The sequence below is a fragment of the Mandrillus leucophaeus genome, unplaced genomic scaffold (assembly GCF_000951045.1).
Source record: "Mandrillus leucophaeus isolate KB7577 unplaced genomic scaffold, Mleu.le_1.0 Scaffold479, whole genome shotgun sequence".
In the NCBI taxonomy this organism is placed as follows: domain Eukaryota; kingdom Metazoa; phylum Chordata; class Mammalia; order Primates; family Cercopithecidae; genus Mandrillus; species Mandrillus leucophaeus.
The window spans coordinates 800318-811474 of NW_012105131.1; the positions used below are offsets into that span (position 1 = coordinate 800318).

General features: G+C 44.6%; 1 protein-coding gene and 1 long non-coding RNA gene across 7 annotated transcripts in view; one reads left to right on the forward strand and one right to left on the reverse strand.

The window, feature by feature from the left end:
• GTF2I (general transcription factor IIi) overlaps positions 1–10749 on the forward strand; it is a 79478-nt gene extending 68729 nt beyond the window's left edge. For 5 of the 6 annotated variants that reach the window (XM_011995229.1, XM_011995232.1, XM_011995233.1 and 2 more), the window contains 9 exons: positions 1037–1092; positions 1796–1876; positions 2803–2886; positions 3561–3744; positions 5540–5568; positions 6866–6907; positions 7974–8015; positions 8818–8893; positions 9602–10749. In XM_011995229.1, coding sequence (XP_011850619.1) covers positions 1037–1092; positions 1796–1876; positions 2803–2886; positions 3561–3744; positions 5540–5568; positions 6866–6907; positions 7974–8015; positions 8818–8876 — 577 coding nt within the window. In that variant the 3' untranslated portion in view covers positions 8877–8893; positions 9602–10749. The remainder of the gene's footprint in view (positions 1–1036; positions 1093–1795; positions 1877–2802; positions 2887–3560; positions 3745–5539; positions 5569–6865; positions 6908–7973; positions 8016–8817; positions 8894–9601) is intronic. The other variant, XM_011995230.1, reaches the window with a different exon arrangement.
• On the reverse strand, positions 4395–5449 carry LOC105550331. Its single transcript, XR_001007691.1, has 2 exons — positions 4984–5449; positions 4395–4666 (listed from the first exon to the last, which is right to left on the reverse strand). It is a non-coding gene; the product is annotated as an uncharacterized LOC105550331 (long non-coding RNA).
• Positions 10750–11157: the final 408 nt, after the last annotated feature.

The following is an 11157-nucleotide window of genomic DNA, read 5'->3' on the forward strand; positions in this document are numbered from 1 at the left end:
TGAGGCAGGAGAATCGCTTGAACCCAGGAGGTGGAGGTTGCAGTGAGCCGAGATTGTGCCACTGCACTCCAGCCTGGGTGACAGAGTGAGACTCTGTCTCAAAAAAGAAAAAAAAGAAATAAGAATAATTGGAGTTTTATAGTACATGCTAATGTGCATGAATTACTTGAAATCAATTGAAATGAATTTTAGGTTTCATTTACTTGGTGTTAGGCTTAATTTTGAGTCACCCGGGGATGCTCTCAAGCAAAGCTGGCCTTGCCAAACATAATGGCCACCTCTTTTTTTTTTTTTTTTGAGATGGAGTCTTGCTCTGTACCCCAGACTGGAGTGCAGTGGTGCCTAATCTGGGCTCACTGCAAATCCCGCCTCCTGGGTTCAAACGATTCTCCTGCCTCAGCCTCCCGAATAGCTGGGATTATAAGCACGTGCCACCACGCCTGGTTCATTTTTGTATTTTTAGTAGAGATGGGGTTTCACCGTGTTGGTCAGGCTGGTCTCAAATGCCTGACCTCTTGATCTGCCCACCTCAGCCTCCCAAAGTGCTGGGATTATGAACATGAGCCACCATGCCTGGCCAGTGGCCCACCTTTTATACTTTTGGCCAGGTCTGCAGAGGTTTGGCAGCCCCTAAGCCCTCTGCTTCCACTTGCGGAGCGAGAGCCTCAAGTGCTCCTGTTTTCACAGCCCATCTTGTGTTTCCATGCTGCACACGTGGGGCGTTTTCTCTTTCCATCCTCAAGTCTGGCGCTGATTCTTTTCAGCATACATTCTACCCTTATAAAGAAGATGCCAATAAAACCAGCATAGGGGAAGGGCGGCCAATGAGAGGCAGCGATGGATGTTAAATTTACAATTGTGGTTTGTGTTTTTGGCTGTGGTTCTTTAGATAACCATATGATTTCTGTTCTTCATGACTAAGAATTGAATTTAGACTTTACAGAGTTACTGGTTTGTAAATCTTTGAGTTGTTTACATTTTAACGTCAGAGTTTTACTGTTTGATCAGCACGTTTTTTTTTCTCTTTTGTCTATAGGCCCGAAATGTTTGAGACGGCGATTAAGGAGAGCACCTCCTCTAAGAGCCCTCCCAGTGAGTGCATTTTCTGTATTTTCATTGCTATAGAACACACGCTTTTAGGCGTGCACCGTGCAGCTGTGGTTTACAAACATTGTTTAAAGAATAGCCATTGAGGCCGGGCGCGATGGCTCACACAAGTAATCCCAGTGCTTTGGGAGGCCAAGGCGGGTGGATCACCCGAGGTCAGGAGCTCGAGACCAGCTTGGCCAACATGGCAAAACCCTGTCTCTACTAAAAATATAAAAAATTAGCCAGGTGTGGTGGCGGGCGCCTGTAATCCCATCTACTCAGGAGGTTGAGGAGACAGCAGAATCGCTTGAACTTGGGAGACGGAAGTTGCAGTGAGCCAAGATCGCACCATAGCACTCCAGCCTGGGCAACAGAGCAAGACTCCATCTCAGGAGAAAAAGAAAAAAGGAAAAAAAAAGAAAAAAAAGGAAAACCCATTCGAAGTTGTAGTTTGGGCTATTTCACAGTTTTCAGTTCTTTAATAATTGGGTGGCTCTGTTTGTGTGTGATGTTCTCCTAAGCACCGCCAGGAAGAGAAAACCAGTGAAAAGCAGCCCTTCAGGGGGCGTCATGTCTTCCTGAAATGATGTACCATGGAAAGAAAGAACCTTGAACAGGACTGAGATCAAACAGTCTCAGACAGCATGATTATTAGAGATGTTGACCATGTTTTCTACGAATTCTGATTTTAAATTTATATTTTCAGGAAAAATAAATTCATCACCCAACGTTAATACTACTGCCTCAGGTGTAGAAGACCTTAACATCATTCAGGTGACAATTCCAGGTATGATTTCTCTGCTTCCATCATCGTTTGTGGGGGTCTCTTCAGGGCCTCTTGGACTCTCCCAGCTAGAGAGGTTTGCTCAGCCCCTCCAGGTACTCAGATACATTACACATTGCCTGGCGCTCCTCCCAGACCCCTGCAGCAGTTGCCTTCCAAATACACTTGCTATCCAAACAGCTCCCGCAAGTTTTGGCACTTGGCATGAGCTAAATCCTGTTAACCACCCAAATGTGTCTAGTCTGTTCCTTAAAAAGATTCTGTATAAGGCCGGGCACGGTGGCTCACGCCTGTAATCCCAGCACTTTGGGAGGCTGAGGCGGGAGTATCACTTGAGGTCAGGAGTTCAAAACCAGCCTGGCCAACATAGTGAAACCCTGTCTCTACTAAAAATACAAAAAAAATTAGCCAGGCGTGGTGGTGCGTGGCTGTAATCCCAGCTACTTGGGAGGCTGAGGGAGGAGCAATGCTTGAACTCGGGAGGCAGAGGTCGCAGTGAGCCAAGATGGCGCCACTGTACTCCAGCCTGGGTGACAGAGCGATACTCCGTCTGGGAAATAAAAAATCTATATAAAACAGCAGGTAAAGGTCTTTATAACAAGAATAAGTTTGTAACATTTTTAGTTAGGCATTATTTTAAACAATTTCAAATTTAATTGAGTTCAAAGTGCTCAAATACTTAAATCATTTAAAAATGGCAAATGCTTGAAAACATTACACAGAGCTCCTGTAAATTGGGATTAAAAGTGCATCATTGAGCCGCAGCTTGTACCTGTAGTCCTGGCTACTTGGGAGACTAAGCCAGGAGGATCGCTTGAGCCCAAGAGTTCGAGGCCAGTCTGGGCAACATCGTGAGATACCATCTCTTTACCAAAAAAAAAAAAAAAAAGGCAGTATTTAAGTTTTGGATTTTCTCTGAACTGTTTTAGATGATGATAATGAAAGACTCTCGAAAGTTGAAAAAGCTAGACAGCTAAGAGAACAAGTGAATGACCTCTTTAGTCGGAAATTTGGTAAGTTTTGCATTTGCAAAGTACAGTTGCTATAAGCAAAGAGATTTGTTTTAATAAGATCTTTTCAGCAGATGATGGTTAGGTGGTTGTAATCCTCCTATAGAAAAGGAATTAAAATTTAAAAGTAAGTGTTTTGTTTATGCTAAATTTATTTAATAAGATACCATTAGTGTTATATTATGGATTGTCAGTACAAAAGTTCATGAATTTAACGTTCACCGTCTGGCAGTGTGGCTCACGCCTGTAATCCCAGCATTTTGGGAGGCCGAGGCGGGTGGATTCGTTGAGGCCAGGAGTTCGAGACCAACCTGGCCAACATGGTGAAACCCTGTCTTTACTAGAAAATACAAAAAATTAGCTGGGCATGGTGGCACATGCCTGTAATCCCAGCTACTCAGAAGGCTGTGGCATGAGAACTGCTTGAACCTGGGAGGCAGAGATTGCAGTGAGCTGAGATCAAGCCATCGCACTCCAACCTGGGTGATAGAGTGAGACTCTGTCTCAAAAACAAATTTTTTTAAGGTTCATATTTAAATTTGTTTGACGTGTACAAAGACCTTAGTTAACAGCAGAGACAGTCTTTAAAATAAATGTTCATCTGGTGCTTTTGACAGACTTTTTAAGGCAGTGGGTTCATCTGTGCTGTTGTGCTGTTTGTCTCACTGTCACTGTAGGTGAAGCCATTGGTATGGGTTTTCCTGTGAAAGTTCCCTACAGGAAAATCACAATTAACCCTGGCTGTGTGGTGGTTGACGGCATGCCCCCGGGGGTGTCCTTCAAAGCCCCCAGCTACCTGGAAATCAGCTCCATGAGAAGGATCTTAGATTCTGCCGAGTTTATCAAATTCACGGTCATTAGGTAAGTGAGAGTTTTCTGCTTAGTCACAGGAACGAGTCTGGAGCTCATGAGGCTGACTCATCTAAAACGCAGCCACAGGTAGTCCTCGAATCAGGCTTCCTGTGCGACGCAATGAACAAATAAAGATAACTTGTTTCATCGTTAGAATGTTAGATGTGCCTCTGCCTAAGCCGACTCTTTTAATTCTTTGGCAAAGGGTTGGCAAACTAGGACTGTTCGCCAAATTCAGCCTGCCTCCTATTTTTAGAGACTTCCTGAAACACAGCTACGCCCGTATTATCCATGGCTGCTTTCCTGTCACAGTGAGTAAATAGCTGGGACTGAGACGGCATGGCCTTCAAAGTCTAAAATATTTACTCTCTAGCACTTTATAGAAAAACCTTGGCCAGGCACGGTGGCTCACGCCTGTAATCCCAGCATTTTAGGAGGCCAAGGCAGGCAGATCACCTGAGGTCAGGAGTTCCAGACCAGCCTGGCCAACATGGTGAAATCCTGTCTGTACACAAATACAGCAGTTAGCTGGGCATGATGGTACGTGCCTGTAGTCCCAGCTACTCGGGAGGCTGAGGCAGGAGAATCGCTTGAACCCAGGAGGTGGAGGTTGTAGTGAGCCGAGATTATGCCATTGCACTCCAGCCTGGGCGACAGAGTGAGACTCCATCTCAAGAAAGAAAGAAAAACTTTGCCAACCTCTGTCTTAGGGCGCCGTGTCACAGGCTTTGGCTCAGACGGATTCAACCTCGCATCAGCCATTTGTTAGCCTGGTCACTCTGTTCCTTGTCTGTAAATGAGAGTGACCATTGTTACCACGGAGAGTGTCAGCTCCCTCCTGTAGAGCAGGCATGATGATTGTACTCATCCTCTAACACCATTTGAGTGCCACATTCCTTCCTGTATCCTTGTTACCATAAGAGACGCCCACCTAGGCCGGGCGCGGAGGCTCACACCTGTAATCCCAGCACTTTGGGAGGCCGAGGCGCACGAATCATGAGGTCAGGAGATCGAGACCATCCTGGCTAACACAGTGAAACGCCGTCTGTACTAAAAATACAAAAAATTAGCCGGGCGTGGTGGTGCATGCCTGTAGTTCCAGCTACTCAGGAGGCTGAGGCAGGAGAATGGCTTGAACCCGGGAGGCGGAACTTGCAGTGAGCCAAGATGGCGCCACTGTACTCCAGCCTGGGCGACAAAGTGAGACTCCGTCTCAAAAAAAAAAAAAAAAAAAAAGGAGATGCCCACCTGAGCACCAACCCCAGGTTATCTTCCTCTTTTTCTTCCAGCGCCCCAGAAACTTAGCTACAACTCAACCTACCCAATCAGTTCATCATCAAACTGCCACTGCCTCTAGTTCACATCTCTTAGGACTGGCACTCAGAAATCTCATTAAATCCTCTTGAGGCTTCTTCTCATTCACTCGTCTTCTTCCAACCTTCTTTCCCTCAAAATCTCATATTTTTGTTCTGCTTCCCCATAGTCATTCTCCATATCATTCCCAGGAGTTAGGCCAAAAGCCCCTTGCGTTCTTCCGTGCATTGAACTTAGAATCACTCTGTTCCCTGCTCTGGCGTTTCTGTTTTTTGTTTTTCCTCCATTTACTGCGTAACATTTTCTAACAGTGTTATTATTATGGATACGTATCTATCTCTTCCATAAGTTTATAAGATCGTGGATAATACTTCTCACTGTAGTACGTAAATGACATGGGCTAGATATGAGTTGAATAGACAGTTATACCTGTAAATCCTTATAGAGTGAAAATAAATTATTATACTTTACAATTTGTTTCTCTCTTTAGACCATTTCCAGGACTTGTGATTAATAACCGTGAGTATTTTGTGAAGTGTTTCTGTTTTTTCCCCGGGGTCTGACATGTGTGCGTGTGAGTGTGTATATGTGTTTAAAGTATATCACGTTCCTTCACCTACGTCAGCAGCCATGCCAGATACTTATTTTAGCCCTCAGTAAAAACACCAGGCACTTCCAAGTTGTAAAATTCTTCAAGCTTCTTAACTTTTCCTATCCTCGATGTGCTTAATCATAAAATGGTAATAATAGCACTGATTCTGGGGGAGTCGTTCCAGTAGATGGAAAGCATCTAGAACAAGTGTCAGCAAGCTCCCACCGAGGTGTGTGCATAAAGTTTTATTGAAACCACCATCGTGTTCATTTGTTTATGGCAGAACTGAGAGGTGGCAACAGCAAGTGTGTGCTTGCAAAACCTAAAATGCTTACTGATTGGCTCTGTAAGAAAAGAGTTTGCAGCCCCCTAACCTAGAACAGCATCTAGCCTATAGTATGTGCTTAGCCTACGGTATGTGCTCAGCGAATACAATCTATATTTATTACTGCTTTTATGACTGTTATAATGACTGTGCTTGGATTTCGTGCCAAAGTCAGTCACTTAATGTGCCTGCTTCTATTACTATTTCAGCACAGTGTCTGGCACACATTGGGCTTTCAAATATTGCCGAGCGGGTAAACAAATGTCCTTTCAATTCCTTAACATTGATGTCATTTTCAGTAGTATTTTAAGCCAAACTTAGTTTTCCAAGTGTGTTTTTGTTCTCTTAACTTTATTATTAAAAATGTACAAAAGTGAGTCCAGGAGCGGTGGCTCACGCCTGTAATCCCAGCAGTTTGGAGGCTGAGGCAGGTGGATCACTTGAGGTTGGGAGTTTAAGACCAGCCCATCCAACATGGTGAAAACCTGTCTCTACTAAAAATACAAAAATCAGCTGGGCGTGGTGGCAGACACCTGTAATCCCAGCTACTTGGGAGGGTGAGGCAGGAGAGTCACTTGAATCCTGGAGGCAGAGATTGCAGTAAGCTGAGATCGTGCCATTGCACTCCAGCCTGGACAACAAGAGCAAAACTCTGTCTCAATAAATTATTTATTTACATAAATAATACATACATAAATAAAATGTTCTCTTTTGTTCCTGTTCTTGTGCGGTAGTGTGGAATAGAGTTTTATGGTAATTACTATGAATTAGTGATTCTGAGGACCGTGTCAGAACTCTGAGGTTTGTATCCTTCTCATCTTGAGCAAATGTATGTTAAAATGCTTGTCAAAGGGAACAACGCGTCCTTACATTATTAAACCAATCTGCTTCATTTTCAGAGCTGGTTGATCAGAATGAGTCAGAAGGCCCCGTGATACAAGGTGAGTGAGGCAGGGGAGGGCCCGGAGCTACTCCTGCCACTCAGTCGCCTGCCCTGAGGGGACTCAGTTACACAGGGCACACATGCTTCTCTGTGGTTTTCACTCCTGGGTTTGACAGCTGATCAAAACATAAATTCAAGCTGTGGGTCCTGATTGAGAACAGGGGGCTGCAAACCATTTGCACCCCCTATCCCAGCTCAGGCCTAACATCAGGAACCCCAGGATTAATGGGCAGGATGAAATGGCAGAGAAAGAGGGTCGTCATTTTAACCTGACTCTGTGCCGTCCGTTTCTAATGTCTGCCATAAGTGATTGAGCAAAATGTTCTTGAGTAGAAATGTACAGATTATGCTTTTAAAAAATTCCTTAAAAAACAAGTGGAATGGCCCGGTGCTATGTGAGTCATTGAAAGTAATGAGGCTGGGTGCGATGGCTCACACCTGCCATCCCAGCACTTTGGGAGGCTGGGGCGGGTGGATCACTTGAGATCAGGAGTTCGAGACCAGCCTGCCCAACATGGTAAAACCCTATATCTCCTAAAAATACAAAAATTAGCGGGACGTGGTGGCGTGTGCCTGTCATCCCAGCTACTTGGGAGGCTGAGGCAGGAGAACCGCTTGAACCTGGGAGGTGGAGGTTGCATTGAGCCAAGATCACGTCACTGCACTCCAGCCTGGGTGACAAAGGGAGATCGTGTCTCAAAAAAACAAACATATGAACAAAAACAAAAAAGTAATGAAAAGCTTTTATTAAAGGGAGTAAACAGAAGGATGAGGAAGAAAGCATAACTAAGGCACTTGTTGTTTTCACAGTAGAGCTATGTTAAGACTGCTCTTTGAGACTTCAGCTGTATATGTGAACTTAGGACCACATTTGAGAAACAGAAATTTGAAAGTACACTTGGATAATTGTGTGCTCCACCTCAAGACCGTGGGCATTGTTTCATCATGCGCCTGTGTTTGTACAGAGTCTGGAGGGCTTTTCTCCTCTTCCTCCTCCTGGGTTCTTTCATAGTATAAAGCAGCTGTTGAACAATGTGGAAATCAGTCTCTGTGTTTCTCTTTAGAATCAGCTGAACCAAGCCAGTTGGAAGTTCCAGCCACAGAAGGTAAAAGGGTGGGGTGGTCCTGCAAGTCCTTAAGACTTCTTCTTTCTTCTTTTTCTTTCTTTTCTTTTCTTTTTTTTTTTTTTTTTTTAAGACAGGGTCTCACTCTGTCACCCAGGCTGGAGTGAGGTGGTGTGATCTCTGCAACCTCCGCCTGCCAGGCTCAAGCAGTTCTCCTGCCTCAGCCTCCCAAGTAGCTAGGATTACAGGCCTGCACCACTATGCTTGGCTAATTTCTGTATTTTTGGTAGAAACAGGGTTTCACCATGTTGGCCAGGCTAGTCTGGAACTCCTGACCTCAAGTGACCTGCCGGCCTTGGCTTCCCAAAGTGCTCGGATTACAGGCACGAGCCACCTCGCCCAGCCAAGACTTTTTACCAGGACAAAGGATTGTGTGTTTAAACTATTTCACTAGAACTGAGTGGTGGTTTTGCTCTCTTTCTTCTGGGTGAATTGGATTTGCAGGTTATGCTGTTGCGAGATGACGCATAGCTGCTTTTGCTCCATTTCCCCCAGATGACTTGGTAAATTCTCCGCGAATGACTCTGCTACATAACCTAGATAACATAATGTGTGTCCTTTAAATGCATAGAAGCCAGGAGATGTTTGTTACTTTGAAAACTTAAGTAACAAAATTTTGAATGCGTTGCTAGAGAGACTTCTCTCTCTGAAGCTCTTTTGATGTTTGGTGTCTTGTCCTTCTTATTATTAAACCATATCTTAGTAAACAGTTTGGTACGAATGGATTTATCATTGAGCAGGTCTGCAAAATCATTAATCGGTACCATTTTGTTTCCATTGATAGAAATAAAAGAGACTGATGGAAGCTCTCAGATCAAGCAAGAACCAGACCCCACGTGGTAGACCTCTTCCCTCCTAGGGTAAATCAGCTTCTGTGTCAGGGATGCCGTGTGGTGTCCATCTGAACCCCCTGCATACGCGTAGCTAATGTGATCTCCCCATTTTCACATAAGATGGTGGCCCTGCCTTCAGGGAATGTGGGAGCCAGGTGGGAGCCTTCCTGGATGTTTAAGCTAGAAGATTCAACAGGGAGATTCTCCTTGGATCAATATATGTCTCTCAGTCAAAGATGTAAAAGCACTTTTGCCTTAAAAAGAATGTTGTTTCTAATCTATAGAGTAAACGTTGTCCTTCTCATTGGAATTCACTATGAGTCAGAATCATTAGACTGACTTTTTTTTTTTTCCGTAGTAATAGTATTTTGCAGAGTCTCACAGAGCTGCAGATCTATTGTTCATCTTGCAGAGTTGAGTTCACAAGTCTGATCCTGTTATTCCAGATTTCTTAAATTTGGCCAACTTATAACAGGAGCAGTAGCTTGAGACCCGAAGTCAGGAAACTTTGACAATGGATTTTTTTTTTTTTTTAAATCCAGAGACTTGTTGTACTGGAGTTTGCCTTACCCTGTCAGCTCATGGACTTAAGGTTTCATCCCGCTTTATGAGCGCATCTGAATCCAAGTCACTGTCACCCGAATTTGCAAATTAAGTTGTGATATTCGTGACTGTTAAATTCCTGTAATTAGATTAACCTGTTTGCTTGCTTGTTTGTTTTCTCTCCTATTTTAGCTTAAAGTATCAGTGGTTGAGAAGAGCTTTTCGGACGTGTTACTTCCCCAAGCTGTGTAATATACTTGTATAACAGAAATACCTTCTATACAAACCTTTTTTTCTACTTTTAGATAGAAATGTCTACTTTTTCAGCAGTTCTGTGAATTAAAGAGCAGAGTGACTGTGGGTCTGGAATGGCTGGTGTACTTGGGAATGTATTATCAGGATTTTACAGCAATGCTGGGAAACGACAGGGAAAATGACAGGAATGAATCTCACCAGATTTTTTATGTACTCAGCAGAGCCTTGAGTTACGGTGTTTATTTTCCAATCAAGTGAAGATATCTCCTACTGGAACATCTCAGCTTCTGCAGTGAAGAAAAATTCCTGTGATAGTTCAGTTCTTTAGTTTTTCTATTTGAAAAAAAAAAAAAAAAAATCATTTAAATGATCTTTTGTTCACGGCTCTCCTTAATGACTGAGTGAACAGTTCCTATCTGTATATTTGACTAAACCTTTTCCTAAGCTATCTCTCATGGTTCCTATGTTTTTTTATCATAATTAAAAGCAAAACCATCTGGATCACCTAACAGTCAGAGGTCAGTATCTCAGCGTGTGAATTACAGAGTAAATACAGAGAGAACCTCTTCCACTTTTACTTTTCGTCCAAATAAAATGCATGGTGTACCAGAAGTTGAAGATCGGGTTGAGGATTGGGGCTAGCTCGATGACACTAAGGCCCCGACATCGCGGGACGGGACCTGCTGTGGCGTGGATTCTTAGGAACGCGGTTCTAGCCGGCCCCCTCTCCAGGGCTCGCCGTGGCCGGCGTTACTTCCTAGTTCTTCTTGTAACCCTGAGGTGCCAGCACGGGGAGGGAGGAGGGATCAGGGGGCTGAGGATGCAACCTCTGACGTTCTGCGCCTTCCTAGGAGAGTCTTACATGTGTTGAGATTTCACAAGCAATGCGAGTTGTAAAATACCAGCTCTACAAGAAGCTAGGCTCTGTGACAGCATAGTTCTCAGTAGCTTTATCACAATATTCACAATGGAGAATTATATGACATGGTAGCAGAAATAGGCCCTTTTATGTGTTGCTTCTATTTTACCTCAAATTGTAGATATAGGGTAATCAATAAAATCCATCCATGCCTTTCACACACTAAGTCATTGCTCTCTCGGCTGTTTTCATGGTTCTGTCTGGGGAAGTTCGGGGGTGGCTCGGCGTAGGTGGGACGCAGACCGAGGCAGAGGCTGGCGCTGGGCAGAGCCCACCGGGCCTCCCGGGGACAGTGCCACTTGCGGTGTTTCTCAGACCACTGCTGTCCATCTCCTCTGAGCTGGGCCAGGGCCCCCACCCACCCTTCTATCTGGGCCAGCCAGCCATGGATGAAGAGCAGCTCACATACGATTTTGGGAGCCAAAAGCCCCTGCCATCGAGAGCTCATGCGGCAGCCCCTCCTGCCTGAGCCCACACACTGGCTCTGAGACTCCTCTTCTCAGCGTGGTCCCTGCCTCTGCCGTGCCCCATCCGCGTGGGCCAGAAAGGGAAACTGATCTCACGATTGGCCTGC